General features: G+C 42.4%; 1 protein-coding gene across 1 annotated transcript in view; it reads right to left on the bottom strand.

The window, feature by feature from the left end:
- Positions 1-18349, bottom strand: part of kita (KIT proto-oncogene, receptor tyrosine kinase a) — an 84989-nt gene extending 66640 nt beyond the window's left edge. The window contains exon 1 of the mRNA XM_063043125.1: positions 18196-18349. Within this exon, the coding sequence (XP_062899195.1) occupies positions 18196-18241 (46 nt within the window). The 5' untranslated portion in view covers positions 18242-18349. The remainder of the gene's footprint in view (positions 1-18195) is intronic.
- Positions 18350-19944: the final 1595 nt, after the last annotated feature.

The following is a 19944-nucleotide window of genomic DNA, read 5'->3' on the forward strand; positions in this document are numbered from 1 at the left end:
AACGGGTGAATCTTGCTAAGGTGAAGTCGACAATGAGGAGAGAGGAGATACACAGAGCTATTGTAGAGCACTATGTATCTAAAGGTGTGTTTCCCCAAGGTGAGCTGGGGGAGGTGTCTATTGAAAAACCTGCTGGAGACGCGGTACAGGTACAGCTTGAAAAACTGAGACTCGAGCACGAGTTCCGGGTACGGCAGTTAGAACACGAAGAGAAGCAGTTAGAAAGGCAGGAGAGAGAGTTAGAAAGGCGGGAGAAAGAGAGAGAGTTAGAAAGGCGGGAGAAAGAGAGAGAGTTAGAAAGGCAGGAGAAAGAGAGAGAGTTAGAAAGGCGGGAGAAAGAGAGAGAGTTAGAAAGGCGGGAGAGAGAGAAAGAGTTAGAAAGGCAAGAGAGAGAAAGACAGTTGGAGAGAGAAGAGAGAGAGAGGGACAGACAGTTGGAGAGAGAGGAGAAACAGAGGGAAAGGGAATTTGAGCTGGAGAAGTTAAAGATAAGGGCCGAGCAGGGGCTCGTGCCGAACCAAGGTGGAGGGTTCCGGGCGACCCAGGAGGTTAGGCTGGTTCCCCCATTTGACGATACCGATGTGGATCGGTACTTTCTCCACTTCGAAAAAGTAGCTATAAGTCAGGACTGGCCGAGGGATAAGTGGGTTGTTTTACTTCAGAGTGTACTGAAAGGGAAAGCCCAACAAGCTTACTCCGCTTTATCCGCAGAAGATGCCCAGAGGTATGAGGTGGTGAAAGAGGCCATCCTCAGGATTTATGAGTTGGTCCCGGAGGCATACCGGCAGAGGTTCCGGAATGCGAGGAAGCGGTGGGACCGCACGTATTTGGAGTTTGCTCGTGAGATGCAAACATATTGTGAGCGTTGGTGCGCCTCGAAGGGGGTAGAGGGGGATTATGACAGACTGCTGCAACTGATTCTGATTGAGCAGTTTAAAGGTTTTGTCCCTGAGGGTATGAGACCCTACCTCGATGAGAAAGAGGCAGCCACGTTAGCCGCAACTGCTAAGTTAGCGGATGAGTATGCGTTGACGCATAAAATGAAGGTTGCCCCGAGTAAAGGCTACCAGAAGGGTAGTCAGGACGGCGGGGAGAGTCCGCCGGAAAAGTCAGAAAGTAAGCCGGGGACTAGTGAAAAGGATAAGGTAGACCGGGAGCAGTCTGGTAGGAAGTCTCCTGGAGTCGTCTGTTATAATTGTGGGAAAGTCGGACACTTTGCGTCCAGGTGCTTTGCCCCAAGGAAGGAGACGGGGAAAGGAAAAGCGGAAATTTTGAATGGCTGTATTGAGCTGTTAAGCGAACCGCTAGGGAAGGACAGGTCTGAAAAAGTCCAGGAAGGGCGCGAGAGGTTTATCTCGGCCGGACTGGTGTCAGTGAAGGAGAGGTTAAAACCAGTTCCAGTGCGGATCTGGAGAGACACGGGAGCGTGTCAGTCACTAATACTGAAGAGTGTATTAGAGTTTAGCTCAGAGACCCAGACTGGGGAGGTAGAGGTCAAAGGTGTTGGGGAAGGGACAGAGTCAGTCCCTTTGCACCAGATACATTTACAGAGCAACCTGGTCTCTGGACTAGTCACGATCGGGGTGAGGTCCGAATTACCGATGAAAGACGTGGAAGTCTTGCTCGGTAATGACATCGCCGGAGGAATCGTGTTCCCAGTCGTGAGATTGACGGGTCAGCCTGCCAGCATGGAGGCCCCGCCCGCGATGGTGAATTTGGCTGAAACATTTCTGCCAACCTTGTATGAGACAGGGTGTAGTGAGATAAGAGGTAGTGAGGGAGCTGGGACGGACGTAGCAGTAGCCAGGAAAGAATTTGTGCAGACGCAGGAGCGAGACGAGGGGCTGATGGTTTTTGCCGAGACCGCTCTCTCTGACACAGCCTTGACAAGCTATTGTGCGGAGGAGGAAGTGCTAAGGAAGAAAGGGAAATCAAGTACAGTACCCGCAGATGAGGAATGGGGGGTGGTGCAAAAGAGTTATGGGGATGAGGTTTTTAACATGGCCCACGAGGTACCCCCCGGTGGACATCTTGCGGTGCTGGAGGAAACAGTTGGTGGAATCATGAAAGAGATTTACCGGCTGCCCAGGGGGAAAAATGTTATTGATCATGACCGACGCGAACTGAGACGGTCACCGGCTTTTGATATGCTAACAAACCTGGTCGGTGTTAGCGTGGAAATCAATGAAGCTAGGGGCCCCCTGCTAAGAGAAAAAAACCATTTTGAAAAGATTAGGATGGGATCGGTCAGATGGGAGAAGGCTATTGTTTTGGCCAGATCTACTGATAAGGTCTCTCCCTTAATCCCCGAAGGAGTAATTAAACGACTCGCACCCATGTGTTTGATTGTCCCGAGGAAATGCAAAGAACTGGGACGTTGGGTGATTGTGGTTACAATAGGGCAGCCAAGTAAACAACACCCATATTTTTTGAGTAATTCAGTGACTAAAGGGCTGATGAACACAGAGGTGTGTATTGGCAATTTAACACGGCTGTCTGAAGCCAGCGTGATAGTGAGCCTTGGAAAAAATGAATTCGGCCACACGAAGGTCACTTACCTGGGAATTGTGGTGACACAGGGGCAGCTGGCAGTGATGCAAGCTACAGTGCAGGCTATCGCTGACCTCCCAACCCCGACAGACAAGAGGGCCCTCAGAAGGCTCTTGGAGATGGTGGGGTACTGCAGGAAGTTTTGCAATAACTCTGCGGTCAATACCCGTCCCCCTCCTACTAAGCCCTTGCGAGAGAAAACTGAGTCGGAATGGGACGACCCTTGTTATTGTGGTCCGGGACAAAACCAAATGAGAGGTTACATTGGTCGCAATTCATCAGTGTTTTTGGCCACTATAAAGTTTGCTGAGTTGGAGCCTGGTCTAAGGGATTATTAATAACACGTGTAAAAGGAACAGAAAATGTGATGACTGTCTGTCAAGGTGTTGACAGCTTCAAATTCTCTGTATTAGCTAAATAACTGTTAACGATGTATATTGTGTATGTATCAGATAATGTAGTCATGTTTGTAATTTTTACCTCCCGGTAAAAATCCTTAAAGGGGGGAAGTGTTACGAGAATACACATAAAATTAAGATGTTTGCTGGCCTGGGCTAGCATCAGTGGCATCAGCAGTTGGTCTGCTACCTGCCCTCAGGGGAAGGAGAGATAAGGAACAATGGAGCAGCGTCTGGAGATGTGTAATGAAGGGATGTGGAAGAGAGAGCTGTCTGGAGCGGCTCCCCCCCCTTTGAACCCTGAACTGTTTGAAGTGATGGACAGGCGATACCCCAGCAGGGGGATAAAAAGGGCCAGGTTCGCTAAGACAGACACACACGCCACCCGAGGTAACGAGACCCTGGAAGCGGTGCGCCTCTCACGAGTGGGTGAGAAGTGCCAGACAACGACAAGGGTGGAAAGGTACGATCAGCGGGAACCCGGTGTGTGTCCGCCCTTGCCTGGGTGCCGGGTTCACTGCAGAGGATCGACCGCATCTGGAGGAGGGGTCACAGTCGGTGACCTCAGGTGACATCACCAAGGACCCGCCCAAATGCTGTTTGTGAGCCATCCCGCTGGTCTGTGAGTGAAGCAGTGTTCTGAATGATCAGTTGTTCCTATTCTGTCTCTCTTCCCCCACCTTGTCCATCGCCATGGCAACGATTACTGCGAACTGAACTACAAACTGGACTGAACTTTGAGTCATTTTGAAATTGGTCATTTACCCCTAGACAACGATAGAGCTTGATTGATGCTGTTATCTTAATTCTGTGCACATGTGTGGTTATCATTGTTGAATTGTTGCATTTATTATCCTTTCGATTACTGTGTTGCTTGTTTCTTTAATAAAACTTTCTTAGTTCTAGTACTCCAGACTCCAACTGAGTGATCCATTTCTGCTGGTTTGGCAACCCAGTTACGGGGTACGTAACAATTGAAACAGGATGGGTAGAAGCTGACTATTCCACACAGCTCAATGACAAAGAATGAAGTATCATGAATACAAGACTGATAAAAGATATTTAAAAACTGAAGGAAAGAAATTTCTATCACAGAGTTATAAGGGTGTGGAATTTGTTTTCAAGATCAGGATTCAAGTTGAAAAATGCATGAGTTTTTATGATTAGATATGTGGAAAAAAGGAAAATAATTAAAGGGACATTGGCAAATGTAATTACAGCAATCTGGTCTTATTACACACACTTGTGAATTGATTAGGTAGAACAGTCTGTTTATGCATGTAGGAGGGAGGAGAAGATGGCGGCACGACGCAGCGCGCGCGGCCGTTCCGAATAAATATCATATGTGTAACTAGGGGGCCGTGCACAATCCGGATTTGATGGAGACAGCCACGAGAAGCACGGAGGAACACCTGGAGTAATTTCTGAAATGCCTGCTTCGCTGCCACTGCTACTGTGCAATCAAGAATCTCCAGAGGGGAAGGCCCCAAATCCTCGGCTTTGCCTATTGCCGGGGCTGTGGTCAAAGCGCTCGGCAGAGATGGTGCTCGGTGCTCAGTATCGGAGAGCTGGTCAGAGGCTCGGAGTCAGACTGTGGTCGGATGCTTCCAGGATGCTGCATCGGCAAGTTGACGGTGCTGGAGGTTCACCCTCTGTGTGAGATGATAGGACTTTCGAGAGACTTTGAGACTATTACCGTTTCATGGTCTGTTCTTATCAAATTACGGTATTGCTTTGCACTGTTGTAACTATATATTATAATTATGTGGATTTTGTTAGTTTTTAAGTTGGTTTGTCATGTGTTTCTGTGATATCATTCTGGAAAAACATTGTATCATTTCTTAATGCATGCATTACTCAATGACAATAACAGAGGACTGCGTGTCATCATAATCTAATCTAATCTGCCTTTATACGTGTTTCTATAAAATTCCCATCTAATTAACTCTGAAGTTAAAATTGTGGAGAGTAATTCAAAAACTCACTTTAAGTATCGACACATAATCGTTGGATATTATGATGCTGATAGATTAGCAGGTTACATAAACAAATACAGTAACTGCCAATACACCGAAAGGCTGGGTAAGAGGCTGTTCCTCCTGTACATGGCACTGGGGAGTTAGTTCACATGTAATTCACGTGCATGCATTGACAATTGACAATAAAAGAGAACTGCATGTCCTCATAATCTAATCTAATCTAATAATCTAATCATGTTGAAATTCAAAATAGGCTATCCCATAACAAGAATGTTTAAGAACATTGCAAAGCACAGAAAGTAAACTCAACTCTGGTATTTGTTCAGGAATAAACCAGAAAATTAAAATAGATGAGTTGTGTTGTGATAGATGTTTCTTAACTTCACATAATTACTATGTAATTTATTTCTGCTCAGAAACTAAACAATATCCTTGATTTCCCTTCAGTTCTCTCAATTTTGATATCAAAAAACATTCTGGCATGAAAATAGAATTCCTTAGCACAGCTCTCCTTCAACACACTTTTACTCTAAACTTGTACATTGCATTAGCTAATTTTTTTATTTTATTTTATTTTATTTTATTTTATTTATTTATTTTTATTTTTTTTTTTACACACACTATCTTTGAGTTATATATGGGAAAAAAAAATTTCATGTGTGCACCCAGGAGGAGATGCTTCAACATAACTACTCGCTCAATGCCTCAGCAGCAGAATACTCAGAAATTATGTGCAATATCTGCCAAGTACAGAAATTATTTGATGCTTCATGCATCAATCAACTTCTGCTTGAGAAAAGGGTTTTCACTAGAGATGGCTGTCATTAAATTCAAGTGCACCCCAGGAAGTTCCAGACACAGGACATGCAAAGTGCCTCAGCAAATGAAAGCATTTGCCCAGTTTTTATTGAAATTATATTCTGTATGCGATCATCCTCCATCAGCAAAGACACCAAATCCTTAACCACTGAACTGCCAGGGAATATATAATTACAAAGAATTCCTCTAGATAATCCTGTCCTTCTGATAAATCGAAGGTTATGATAAAACTATTGCCTCACTGAATGGGTAGTTCAATCTGACAATATTTGCCGCACTTTCCCTTCACTGGTCATCAAAAGTTCTATCTTTCCATGGCACCTTTGTACGGTCAGTCCAGCTGTTTGACCCTAAAGCATGAATGAACCACAATTTCTTACATCAGACATTAAGATGATTGAAGGCTGAATTTATCAGTGACATTCAAAACTAATTGTCCACTTTCTCCTTACTTAGATTCTGGGTGAATGTTTAAAGACTGCTAATCTTCAAACATAATCCATATATCCAATTGGATTTGTTTACTTCAAGTTTCAACCATATCTTGTTGACAAGCAATCTCTTCTTTACCATTGTCTAATTTCTAAACTTCTAGATTCTACCTCTCCAACTCTCCCTTTATTTCCACCCTTAATGTACTCTGAAGTTCTGTCCCCAGCATCCTTGTGCGTATTAAGTTCTGTTAGCCAGTTTTCCCTTGGCCTAGCTGGTCTACAGTAGCTCTCGGTTACCTAGTAAAACAAATCTGAACCTACTCATCTTGCCTTCACAAATTCCACTGCTGTCTTTTCATGCTGTGTCTCTGTTCTTCGAAAGTTACACACAGGCTTGGAGTAGACCCGCAGAATATTTTCTGCATTACATCTGTTATTTATGGGAATATATATGCTGTAGCTCATAAAAGTGTGGAAGCAGGACCAGTGGGGCCACACTCACCATCATAAATTCATTTACACTGATCCCATTTTATTACAGAGTCATAGAGAAGTACAGCATGGATGTAGGGCTTCAGCCCACCTATCCCATGCTAACCCTGGTGCCCGTCCAGCTGGTCCCAAATCCCTCTAAGCCCCATCCCTCCATATACCTATCCATATGCTCCTTAAATGATATTAATTTAGCTATCTGGCAGCTCGTTCCATGTACTTACCACAGTCAGTGTGAAAAAAGGTGGCTCTCAGGTCCCTTTTAAATCTCTTCCCTCTCACATTAAATCTATGCCCCTAGTTTTGAACTCTGTTACCCTGGGGAAACCACTTCTGTAGAAAAGTTTGCCAAGAACAATCATGGTCATGAGACCATGATCACCTACGTTATACTACACTGCACATAAAATGATAATGAAGACCCTGGGGAAAAGACTGTTACCATCTACATTATATATGCCTCATAACTTTAAACATTGCTATAACATCACCCCATATTCTCCTACAATAAAGACATAAAGGCATAGTCAAACCAACTTCTACTTATAACTCAGCTCCTCTAGTCCTGGTACTATCCTTGCAAATGTTTTCTGCACTCTCTCCATTTTAATCACATCTTTTCTATAACTGTACTCCCAAGTCCAGCCTCACAAATGAGTTATACAACAACAAAGTATTTGTCCTAATGCCTAAACAGTGGCTTCAGTGATGAAATCCAACATGCTAAATGCCTTTTTCACCAACTTGTCTAATTGTCATGGACTATGGACTTGTTCTCCTAGATCACTCTATTCCATTACACCCTCTAATGCCCTACCATTCACATCACAAGATTTTCATTGGTTTAACTTTGTAAAGTGTATCACCTTACACATCTGTATAGAACTCCATTTACCACTCCTCAGCCCACATCCCAAGACCACATCCTAACTTTGTGTCATCCGCAAACTTATTGATCTAAATTTGTTCATTCACACTCAACTCACTTATATAAATAATGAATAACAAAAGGTCCCAACATTGTCCCTTGGATCACAACATTATTCATTGAGCTCCATTTCGAAAAACAGCCTTCATCCACCGCCCTCTGCTTCCTACCTCAGAAAGCAATTTTGAATTCACTTAACTACCTCTCCCCAGATTCCATGGGAACTAACCTTCCAGACCATCGGATCATGTGGGATCTTGTTGAAGACTTTCCTAAAGACAACAGACAACAACCACTTGCCCTCATTGCCCCTTATCGCTTAGCTCTACAAAAAGCATCTAAAATATTTGTCAAGCACAATGTTCCACACATAAAGCCTGCTGTCTCCTCCTAATCAGACTCAGTCTATCCAAATGCTGGCAGATCCCGTCCCTCAGAATCCCCTCCAGTAACTTTCTACTACTGATGTCAGGCTGACCAGCTTGTAGATACTTGGTTTGTCTTTGCTGCACTTTTTAAACAATAGAATAAAATTTATCATCTTCCATTCAGTGGCTGACAATGAAGCAAATATCTCCACATGCCTCTATAACCCCCTTTAAAAAAGTTCAAAGTTCAAAGTGAATGCATTATTAAAGTACATCTATGTCACCATATATTACACTGAGATTCATTTTTTTGCAGACATTCATGGTAGATACAAAGAAAGACAATAGAATCAATGAAAAACCACACAGAACAAAGATGAACGAACGACCAATGTGCGAAAGACAACAAACTGCAAATACAAAAAATGAAAAAGATAACAACAATAATAAATAAATATCAAGAACACGGGTTGTAGAGTCCGTAAGAGTAAGTCCATAGATTGTGGAATCAGTTCAGTGTTGCAGAGAGTGAAGTTATCCCGTCTGGTTCAAGAGCCTTATGGCTGAGTGATAATAACTGCAGCCTCCCACAAAGTCTGAAAATACACTCAGTCGGGCCTTAAGGATTTATCCACATTTATTTCCTGTAAGTCTTCAAGCACCTCCTCCTTGTTCCTCCAAAAAACCTCCAGTTCTTGACCTTATCTCTTCAGCAACCATCATTTTCTCCTCAGTAAATAGCAAGGAAAAATAATCATTAACATTCACCCACCTCCAGGAGTTCAAGACATAGGCAACCTTGCTCATCTTTAAGGGGATCTACTCTCTCCCTAGCTACCCTTTTACTCTTAATTTCTTAATACCTCTTGGGATTTCTCTTAACTTTACCTGCCATCTCATACCCTCTCTTTGCCTTCCTGATTTCCAGTATGTTGAAACTTTTTATAGTCATCAAGGGATTCACTTGATCCCAACATCATAAACCCAACACATGCCTATTTACTTGACCAGAACCTCTATATCTCTCATCAGCTAAGGTCCCTAAGCCTGCCAGGTTTACCCTTCACACCGACAAGAACATGTTGCTCCTGGACAATTGCTTTAACACTCATAAAAGCCTCCCACTTGCCATTCATTCATTTCCCTTCAAACAGACCTACTCAATTACCTTTTGATAGATATTGTCTAATTCCCCTTAATTAGTTTAGCAGAGGTTGGAGTGAGACAGCAGTCTGATAGCTGCAGCACTATGCCTCCCAACGTAATGTTATTGAAATTATTTATGGGGAATGAATTTGACCCAGGCAATCCTGAAGGCAGAAGTCAAGTTAGAGTAGATGAAGAATGAAGTTAAAGATGTCTGCTCAAGGAACTTCTTTTCTTATGTGTCCATCACAGAAGAGCATTTGTGATTTTGAATTTTACCTCCACAAAATGGAATATATCTCTGACTATGAAACTAAAAATCTGTTAGGACATCTTTTAATGGGGACAGGAATAATGTGTGCTTTTTAAAGAGCTGGATGTTAATGACAATAAATTGCAGACATTTCATGCAGAAGAATGCCAGTCATCCAAGGTAAGTCCTCACCCAATACCAGTTCCCACCAATTCTACACCCCTGCAGGACCCATCCACCATAATATATTTATTTATTTAGAGGTACAGCTCCATAACAGGCTCAGTAACAAGCCCATGCTGCCCAATTACATTTATGTGATCTATTAACCATACACCCCTGGAGCCTCGGAGGAAACCCATGCAGTCACAGGGGACATACAACCTCCTTGCAGAGAGCAGCAGGAAATGAGCCTGGGCAATGGGCACAGTAATACCATAATGCTAACTGCTACTCAATACTATTTCTTTTCTTACTCATTTACCGTTTATCTGATTTGCTGGAAAATATCGCTAATAATATTCCTTCTATGGTCACATTCAAAAACTTCCCATAGAAAGAATATCATCAAACATTCACTCTGCTGTTTCCGTTTCTACTCCTAAATTTATGTCTACTTGCTACCATTCATTTGGCAAGTGGAAAATTACCTGTGATGTTCTAAGCTTGATAATTTTGAATTCCTATGCCTTTAACTAATTCTGAGGCATGAAATATTTTTCCATCTCTCTACAGAAATCCGAAACTGGGTTTATATTCCAACAATGTCATTGAAATGAAGCCCATCAATGGAATGTTCTTACCCACTGTATCCAGCACATCAAGCTATTGTGGTTGTTGTAAGCCAGAAGTGAAACAGAAAATGCTAGTAAACATTGTTAACAACAAGGCAGCATTCTTGATTTCTTGCAGGCTTTTCCCTAGAGTGGTATCAAGACCTGCCAGTAAAACTTGGTTGTAATCAGAGGAAAGTTTCTACTGAATGGAATGCAATCCAGTCTAAAAAAATGTTTTAAAGATGTTTTGTTTGCAGTGTGATTGCTTCAGTTGCAAGGCATCATTTTCTTCTGGGCAGCAATCTAGCCTAACCCATCCACAGCTGGTTCATGTATGTCAATCTCTTACTAACTCTTCCTTCAGTTAGTCCTGACGAAGGGTCTCGGCCTGAAACGTCGACTGTACCTCTTCCTAGAGATGCTGCTTGGTCTGCTGCGTTCACCAGCAACTCTGATGTGTGTTGCTTGAATTTCCAGCATCTGCAGAATTCCTGTTGTTTGCCTCTCCATCACATGTTGATTTTATTTCCCTCTCCACATAACTGCTGAGTATCCCCAACACTTTCCCCATTTCCAGTTAAAGGTGGCACTTCGGAAGATGGGTGATGGCTTACTGATGGTTCGTAAAGCAAGAAATACAACTAAATACTTCATTATTAGCACTTTTCTGTGGTAAATTGTGATAAACCATCACCGCATACAATGAAGAGGTGAGTGAAGGAGAGATTGCCTCAAGGGTTGAGCTGCGCTGTTGCAATGCAAAGTTGAACCACGGTCAAGGGGAAGTGGTTGGAGTGAGGTCAAGGCATGTTTGAGATGGAGTTGGATTTGGCAACAGAGTTGAGGTGAGTGGAGCAGAGGTTGGGTCGATCCAAGTGCCAGGCTGATCTGGAAAGGTCTGGTACAGGCTGGAATGTGGTGGCGGGGTCCAGCCCAAAGCGTATTGATTCAGTGAGGCCCAGGTCCTAGTGCAGGGACAACCCGATGTTCAGACAATTTAAATGGCAGGACAGATTGCCTGAAAAGGCAGGGTGTTGGGACCGAATGCGAGGGTTGGGCTGGTTCTGTTAGCTGCCCCATGATGTTTACTTCGCTGAGGCTGTGTCCTGCTCCGGGCTTCGTGACAACCTGCCTCGCTGTGTGATGAACTGAGGGTGAGGTGATGGGCCTGCTCTGGCTGCCTTGGGCTTCGGGTTTATGGACTCAGTTTTGCTCTGAACGTTGTCGCTCGCTTTTATTGTTTGCATGATTTGCTTTTCTCTCTCTCTCTGTGCACTGGGTGTTGTTTTTGTTAAACTGGGTTCTTTCGGGTTTCTTGTTTTATGGCTGCCTGTAAGTAGACGAATCTCAAGGTTGTATAATTTTGATAACAAATGTACTTTGAACTTTGACTTAGGGATGTTTACTAAGGATTTTATACTGTTCACCTTCATTTGAGATGTTTGAGATCATGACACAGTTTATACCTGCATGGAGCAATACTTAAACACCAGTCAGGCATGGGATGACACGTTATACTCTGTGCTGTACATGTGCCAGACAATTGCCATCTCCAATGGAAGAAAGCCAAGGTAGCTGTTTGGCACTCAATGACACAACCCTCACCAGATCACCCGTCGGCAATATCTTAGTGGAATTGTGGGAAAGAAGTCCTCATTGATCATGAAAATACTTCCACAACAAGGACAGGTCAGAGAAAAGTATTCAGTCACAAGTGTCTCATTTTCTTATTCACTTAAGCAGTTTTACCATCTAAAAATCATAACTTCATTATGTAGTAAAAATCTCTTGCATACCTGGGGAACTATAGGTTCAATAACACTCAAGAAATTCAACACTGTCCAATACAAGACAATCCACTTGATTAAAGTTTTTTTTCACTAGCTTCAACATGCTTTCCTCCTATCATTGGCTCTCAATGGAATCAATGAGTACTCGCTATAAAATGTTCACTAACAACCTCACACACACTCTTCGATGGATATTCCCAGCCTACTGTCTCTACTGTTCAGGTTGAAAAGGACATGCAAGCACAAGGAAACACTACTAAAGGTAAGTTTCTGTCCAAATCATGCAACACTTTAACTTGGAAATATGCTATAATTCTTTCATTCATCACTTAGTCAACTTCCTTGAACAGCGTAGTGGGATTACATGGACTCAATCAGTTCAAGACAGCGGCTCAGCTTAGTCAATGCAAATAGAACATAAAACATAAAACAGTATAGCCAGACATCCCACCTCTCCCAGAAGTTTCGGGAGTCTCCCGCATGTTAATAGAGGTTCCCTGATGCCCGCAAATTATATACGATATCCCGGAAATCAATTTTTTTTGAGTGAGCGCGAGAGAGAGAGCGAGAGAGAGAGCGAGAGAGAGAGCGAGGGTGCGCCATGGCAGAGTGTTCCAAAAAAAATATAAAACATACGTCACCCCAGACTACCCTAAAGTGTACCCCTGCCTAATAGGGGTCAAAAATAATGACAGTGTTGCTCGCTGCAGTGTTTGCAACAGTGACTTTTCTATTGCCCATGGTGGGTTAAGACTGTAAAAGACACGTTGAGGTGAGTTTAACAGGTGTCATTCATTCATTAGCATAACTAACGTTATTTAAACTAGCTGTCCAGTTGCTAAGGAGCTACCCTATTGCAGACAACCCACCTCTCCCAGAAATTCCGGGAGTCTCCCACAAATTGATGGTGTTACCTCCTTGAAATGAGTTTTTGCAGGGTGGGATATCTGGTATAGCACAGTATTGGCCCTCCGGCCTCTGGTGATGTGCAGATTTTCTTAACATACTCCAAGATCAATCTACCTTTTCCCTGGCACATAGCCCTCCATTTTTTTTTTGATCCACGTGCCTATCTAAGATTCTCTTAAATGCCCCTAATATATCTGCCTTGACTACCAACCCCAGCAGTGCTTTGCATGCATTTACCACTCTGTGTAAAAATACCCATCTCTGACAAAGATCATGGGTCCCATGCGGAACAGATCGTTCCAGAACACCACTAATCATGGATCTCCAGGCAGAATACAGTCCATTTACTGCCATTCTCTGCCTTCTGAGAGCAAGCCAATTCTGAATCCACATAGACAACTTTCCCTGGATACCATGCCGCCTGACTTTCTGAATGAGCCTACCATGGGGAGCCATTTTGAACACCTTACACCACATCCACCACTCCACCTTCATCAATTTTTTGGTTATTTTAAAAAAAAGTCAATCAGGCTCATGAGACAAGGCATGCCCCACACGAAGCCATGCCAACTATACCTAATCAGACCATGATAAGGAATATCAAAATGTTCATAAATCCTTTCTCTAAGAATATCTCCAGAAGTTTGACCAAAGCTAATGCAATACTCAGTAGTCTAGAATTCCCAGGACTAACCCCATTATCTTTCTTGAACACAGGAATAACATCTGCCACCCTTTCATCTTCTGGTACTACTCTTAAGGTCAGTGAGGATGCAAAGATCATCACCACAGCCACCACTTCCCTCACTTCCAGCAGTAACCTGGGGTATATTCCATCCATCCCTAGAGACTTACCTATCCAAGCGTTTTTTCAATAGTTCCAGCACATCCTCTTTCTTAACATCAGCTTGTTCCAGCACATCAACCTGTTCTACATCATTCTCATGTTCATCAAGGTCCCTCTCACTGGTGAATACTGAAGTATGTAGTAAAGGACTTCCCTTACCACCTCTCTCCTCCAGGTATACGTTTCCTCGTTTATCCCTGATCGGTCCTACCCTCACTCTAGTCATCCTCCTATTCTTCACATACATATAAAACTCTTTGGAGTTTTCCTTAATCCTATTTGCCAAGGTCTTCACATGCCCCCTTCTAGCTCTCCTAATTTCCCCCTTAAACTCCTTCCTGATTACTTTGTGACTTTCAAAAGTCCTGTCTAATTTTTGCTTCCTAAATCTTAAGTATAATTCCTTCTTCCTCTTTACTAAATGTTCCACTTCTTTGTCAACGATGTTTCTTTCATCCTACCATCCTTTCCCTGCCTCAATAGGACAAACCTATCCAGAACCCCATGCAAGAGCTCTCCAAACACCCTCCACATTTCAATGTTCAGCTCTGTGGGAATACCTGTTCCCAATTCACGCACCCAAGTTTCTGCTTAATAGCATCATAATTAGCCCAATGAAATACTTTCTCATTGTCTACTGCTATTCTTGACCAAGGCTATGCCAAAGGTCAGGGAGTTGTGGTTACTGTCTCAAAATGCTTATCCTAAAGAGATCTGTCATCTGTTCAGGTTAATTGCCTAGTACTAGATCCAGAATTACCTTTCATCCTGTCTGTTTGTCTACCTATTGTATCAGGAACCATTCCTGGATACACCTGATAAATTCTGCCGCATATAGAAACATAGAAAATAGGTGCAGGAATAGGCCATTCGGCCCTTCGAGCCTGCACCACCATTTATTATGATCATGGCTGATCATCCAACTCAGAACCCAGCCTTCCCTCCATACCCCCTGACCCCTGTAGCCACAAGGGCCATATCTAACTCCCTCTTAAACATAGCCAATGAACTGGCCTCAACAGTTTGCTGTGGCAGAGAATTCCACAGATTCACCACCCTCTGTGTGAAGAAGTTTTTCCTAATCTCGGTCCTAAAAGGCTTCCCCTCTATCCTCAAACTGTGACCTGTGAATCTCTTTACTAAGGAGGTGCTAATCAATAGTAGGAAAGTTGAAGTCTTCTATAACAACAACTCTATTATTTTTGCACCTTTCCAAGATCTGCCTACCAATCTGTTCCTCAGTGTCTCCGTTGCTACTGGAGATGGGGGTAGTGGGTCTATACAATACACTCAATAGCATGATTGCTCCCTTTCTGTTCCTGACTTCCTCCCACACTGTCATAGTAGTTAATCTGTCCACAACATCATCCATTTCTGCAGCCGTGGTACTATCCCTGATTAGCAATGCCACTCCCCCATCTCTTTTAGCTCTCTCCCTGTCCCTTTTGAAACATCTAAACCCCAAGACGTCCCGCAGCCAGTTTCTGGGATGAGTAGGAATGGATAATAAATACTGGGATTGTCAATATATACCACAAAATAAAATCTTTTCTTTGAAATAAACAAAGAAATAACAACATTTAATATACAGTATATAAAAATAACAAACTATATATATATATATATATATACACACACATATATATATACACACACACATATATATATACACACACACACATATATATTATATATATATATATACACACACACAGTCAGTAGTTATTTTGTTAGGTACACCTGCACACCTGCTCATTCATGCAAATATCTAATCAGCCAATTATGTGGCAGCAGCTCAATGCATAAAAACATGGAGACATGGTCAAAAGGTTTGGTTGTTGTTCAGACCAAATATCAGAATGGGGAAAAATGTGATCTAAGTGTCTTTGACCCTGGAATGATTATTAGTGCCAGACAGGGCGGTTTGAGTTTCTCAGAAACTGCTGATCTCTTGGGATCTTCACGCACAATAGTCTTTAAAGTTTGCAGAGGATGGTCCGAGAAACAAAAAAACATCTCGTGAGCAACAGTACTGTAGGCAAAAATGCCTTGTTCATGAGAGAGGTCAGAGGAAAATGGCCAGACAGGTTCAGTCTGACGGGAAGGCAACAATAACTAAAATAATCATGCATTACAACAGTAGCATGCAGAGTGCATCTCTTATGCAAAGCATGTCGAACCTTGAAGTGGATGGGCTACAGCAGCAGAAGACCTCACCGGGTTCCACTCCTGTACCTAATAAAGTGGCCACTGAGTGTACGTCACTATTTTAACAGTGAATGCAAAATGAAATTATACTTTCCCATTCTAAATACTAACTTCTACTTTAATCAAACACTTCAAGCTGTTTGACAGAAATGGCATCAAGTACCAAACATGCCAAAGTACTTCAAGAATAATGACCAAAGACTTGTCGGAAAGATAACATCTTCAGGAACACCCGACAAGGGCTGAGAGAGTGAGAGGATGAATGAAGGTTGATAGAGGCAATTCCAGGTTTCAGGTCAATGCACTTGAAAGAATCACTGCCAAAGGTGAGCAGATTCAAGTCAAGAGTTTGCAAGAGTTTCATCATTCTAAAATGTTAATCTTGTTTCTTTTTCTGTAGACACTAAGTAGTCTGAAGGAACATGTTCAGCTTTTTTCTCACATTCTTTAATATGAATATGCATTTGTCTGCTTATTTCTATTCATATGAAACCACTGAAAGATTATAAATTAAATATAAATGAAATATCATAATAGAAATTGTCATTGCTTATAATGTACTGGAGCATTGTGTAGACACACTCGAGATGAAATTTGAGGAATACACAGAAAGGGACCAGAATCAAATTTATTATTACTGATTTATATGACATTTGATGCTTTGTGGCTGCAGTACAAGAAAAATATAATGCAGAATATGAAGAATGACAGGATAGTGTCTGTGGGTTCATGGACCATTCGAAATCTGTTAGTGAAGGAGAAGAAGCTGTTTCTGAATCACTGCGTGTGCGTTCTCGGGCTCCTGTACCTCCTTCCTGATACAGTAAGGAGAAGATAGCATGCACTGGATGGTTTGAAGGATTAGGGATGTCTCAGTATAGGAACTTAAGGATAGAATCAAAGATGGGCCTTTGGGTCTTTATTGCGTGTATTGTGCAGGGTTAAAGTGTTAATGCTACACTATCTCCATATCCCTTGATTCACTTCATAAACCAAAAGCCAGTGAGAAATCAATAGAGGATAACAACCAAGGCCATTAAGCTGAAACGCTAAATATGTTTCTCTCTGGACAAGGCTCCCCGATTTGCTGAGTATTTACTTGTTTAGATTTTATTTCACGTTTCCAGCAACCATGGTACCAAAATTGGAAATGAATGGATGGAATATGTGTTTCCCTAAACCTGAGCAGGCATCAAGAAAACTCTGGTTACAACGGAGCCTTGCAGTTAAACGACCTTCTCTGTCGTTAGTGTTATCCAGGCAAAACCGGCTACTCCAACCTATACAGTAAGTTCTGACAGCGGGATCTTCAAAAGCAATCTCATCCTCCTGCTACGTTTGATGTTCACAAAATGCTTGCAACCTCAACGAGTATCCTGAAGAATTTTACCGTTCAACCTAAATGCAAAGACACGTGCTTTCAAATGGATGACCAATTAACTCAGAACCTTCCAACTGAATCCGCCTGCCTGGTCTGCTGCGTTCCTCCAGCATTCTGGTGTGCAGTCTGCAAGTACGGCGCTGAGAACAAAAATTCCTTCATACTCTCAAAGGACGGCAAATTTGAACAGATAAAACTTACTACTGCGGTAAACTCTACTGTCTCTCTGTTACTCGCGTCTGCTTACCAGTTAATTCGGTTTGCATTTATTTTCATATTCGATGCTTAAGTTCCTCGTCATTACAACAGCTAGTCTACTTCAGAACCAAATAACATACTTGCCACACCAGACTAACCGGAGTTTTAATATGCAGGAAGCAGAGAATCTCCAATAACATACAGTTTTTTTTCCATACTCGGTCCTATGATATGCATTCGGGACAAAGCCGCCACGAAGAGCTAACAAGTTCACAGGTCAGGGAGACAGATGAAAAGAGAGAGAGAATCGGGCAGAGTCAATCAGAATAATACACACAAAATGCTGAATGAAATCAGCAGGTCAGGCAGCCCCTCTGCAAAGGAATAAAGAGTCGACGAATAAAGGCCGGGACTATAAAATCATCTCGTGTTTCTTACTGCAGGGCAATATCTAGAAGTAAATAAAACATCACGTCCAAATGTTCAAATTTTTCCATTCAGACTGTGAGGCAACTTTCAGTACTGGACTATGATCCACTGGTGGAGAATTCCTCTGGAAACCGGATACTTTATTTACATTTTACAGTTCGACAAAAGTTAAAGTGTACAAAATCACGGACAAATAACGCGAAACTGTGCTTTTCAGTGGGAGCATTAAACACAGTAACACATTTCAAATTATCAATATTCCGAGAGTAAAGAAACAGTCGCTTCCTTGCCTTGACGAACTATCAGCGTGAGCAGCAGAGCGGGAGCCCAGCACATGATGCCTGGAGAGTAGAGAGTGTTTATTCGATTGAATCACCTGCCGGAGTTAAACTCTTGGCTCTGAAGTCGCATGTCCCAGCCTCACACAGCTCTGATCCGCTTCGTCCTCTTGCCACCAGTTTTACGGAATGCCGTCTCTGACGCGTTTCCCCTTTTCTCCTGAAGATTGGTCTGCCCTCGCATTGTACCAACCCTCCAAAAGTTTTACTATTGCTTTTGTTGTTGTGCATGTATTTGAATAACCGTCACTCCCAAAGCAAATGTGGATTTAAAAAAAATAAACATTCACGGCTGAACATATTAAAAAGGAATATGATTAAAATGTAAAGCATCAGTCAGCATCCAGATAAAGCTGAAACTTAGTTTCAACTTGTCTTTTTCACTTCGTGTATCATCACATGCGTACGAGTTGCTAGTTTTATTTCTTATAACCATCATTTTGGCTTTTTTCCCTTTTTATTATCTTAATTTTAGGCAATGGGTCATATCGATATATTCGGATGTCTGAGCAGCAGCCGATACGTACTATGCTTCAAAACTTTGAATCGTTGCTCTGATTAGCGAAGGAAATGGGTATCGCATTTTCTCAAAGACAACTGGAATTGGCGGTTAAAAGTGCTGATGTACAACAACCATATGGGGAGGGGGAACAAAAATTTCAACAACCCCTAAGAAAGTACAGTGGGAATGTCCCACTTGCATAAATACAAGTTAAAATACATCTAATACATCTTTTTTTAATGTTTATCAGAGCGCGGATGAGTAAACATTCAGCACCACAGACTTGGAGGAGAAAATGTATAGTAAAAAATAAGCATGCATCAGGGGAAGTCACGATCAAATTACTTGGTGCTCCGTGTGATCACACTTTCATCTCCAAGTGATATATACTTTGGAGATGACGCAAAGCGCGCGCCCTAGTGTTAACGTTCTCAACCGTGATCAAAGGCGAGAGAAACTTCAGACTTCCCCGACCCAAACTGATATTGAGGGGGGAGTGGAGGCGAGAGTCAACTAAGTCTGAAAAACGGCGGCTGGGATCACGATAGCCGGTAAACTCGCGCCCACGTTATTCTCTACTCGTGCACCCAGAATTTGCGTTCTCATTTTATTTCCCTGGGTTGAGCGCCCTGCGGCGCTAACTGCAGTTTACTGGGCTGGTGTCTAAGTATTAAATCCAACTGCATAGGAACGGAAGCTAAAAACGAAAATTGCAGATGCTGGAATATTTAAAAACTGACAACGAACGCTCACCTTAACCTGTACAATGTCTACTTTTTGTTCATTTTGGATTGCCACTACCTGTGGAAAGAGAAGCAAATATTTCAGAACAATGACCCGCATCATACCAATGAACATATCAGCTAGGTGATGTTTCATCAGTATTGCTTTTAATTTTCTTTTTGTTTTTTTATATAGAACATGTTGGAGTTAGCTGCTGCTGTTTGAACCCATTAATGGACCTCCAAGGCAAAGTTCCAGTGGCATTCATTAGACAGGCGGAAAGCTATCCCAGTGCCCTACCTGTAGATCCAGGAATGCCTCTGAGCATCTTTAGTGCAACAGAAGAAGCATGAATGCTTTCTATTATCAAGATTCCAATCTCATATTTATCTGCTCCACTACCCCCTGACAGATATTAATAACTCTCAGTTTCATGCTCTCATCTCATAGCTTTAAACATTTCAAGATATGGAAAC

Source organism: Mobula hypostoma, chromosome 3, assembly GCF_963921235.1.
Source record: "Mobula hypostoma chromosome 3, sMobHyp1.1, whole genome shotgun sequence".
Lineage (NCBI taxonomy): Eukaryota > Metazoa > Chordata > Chondrichthyes > Myliobatiformes > Myliobatidae > Mobula > Mobula hypostoma.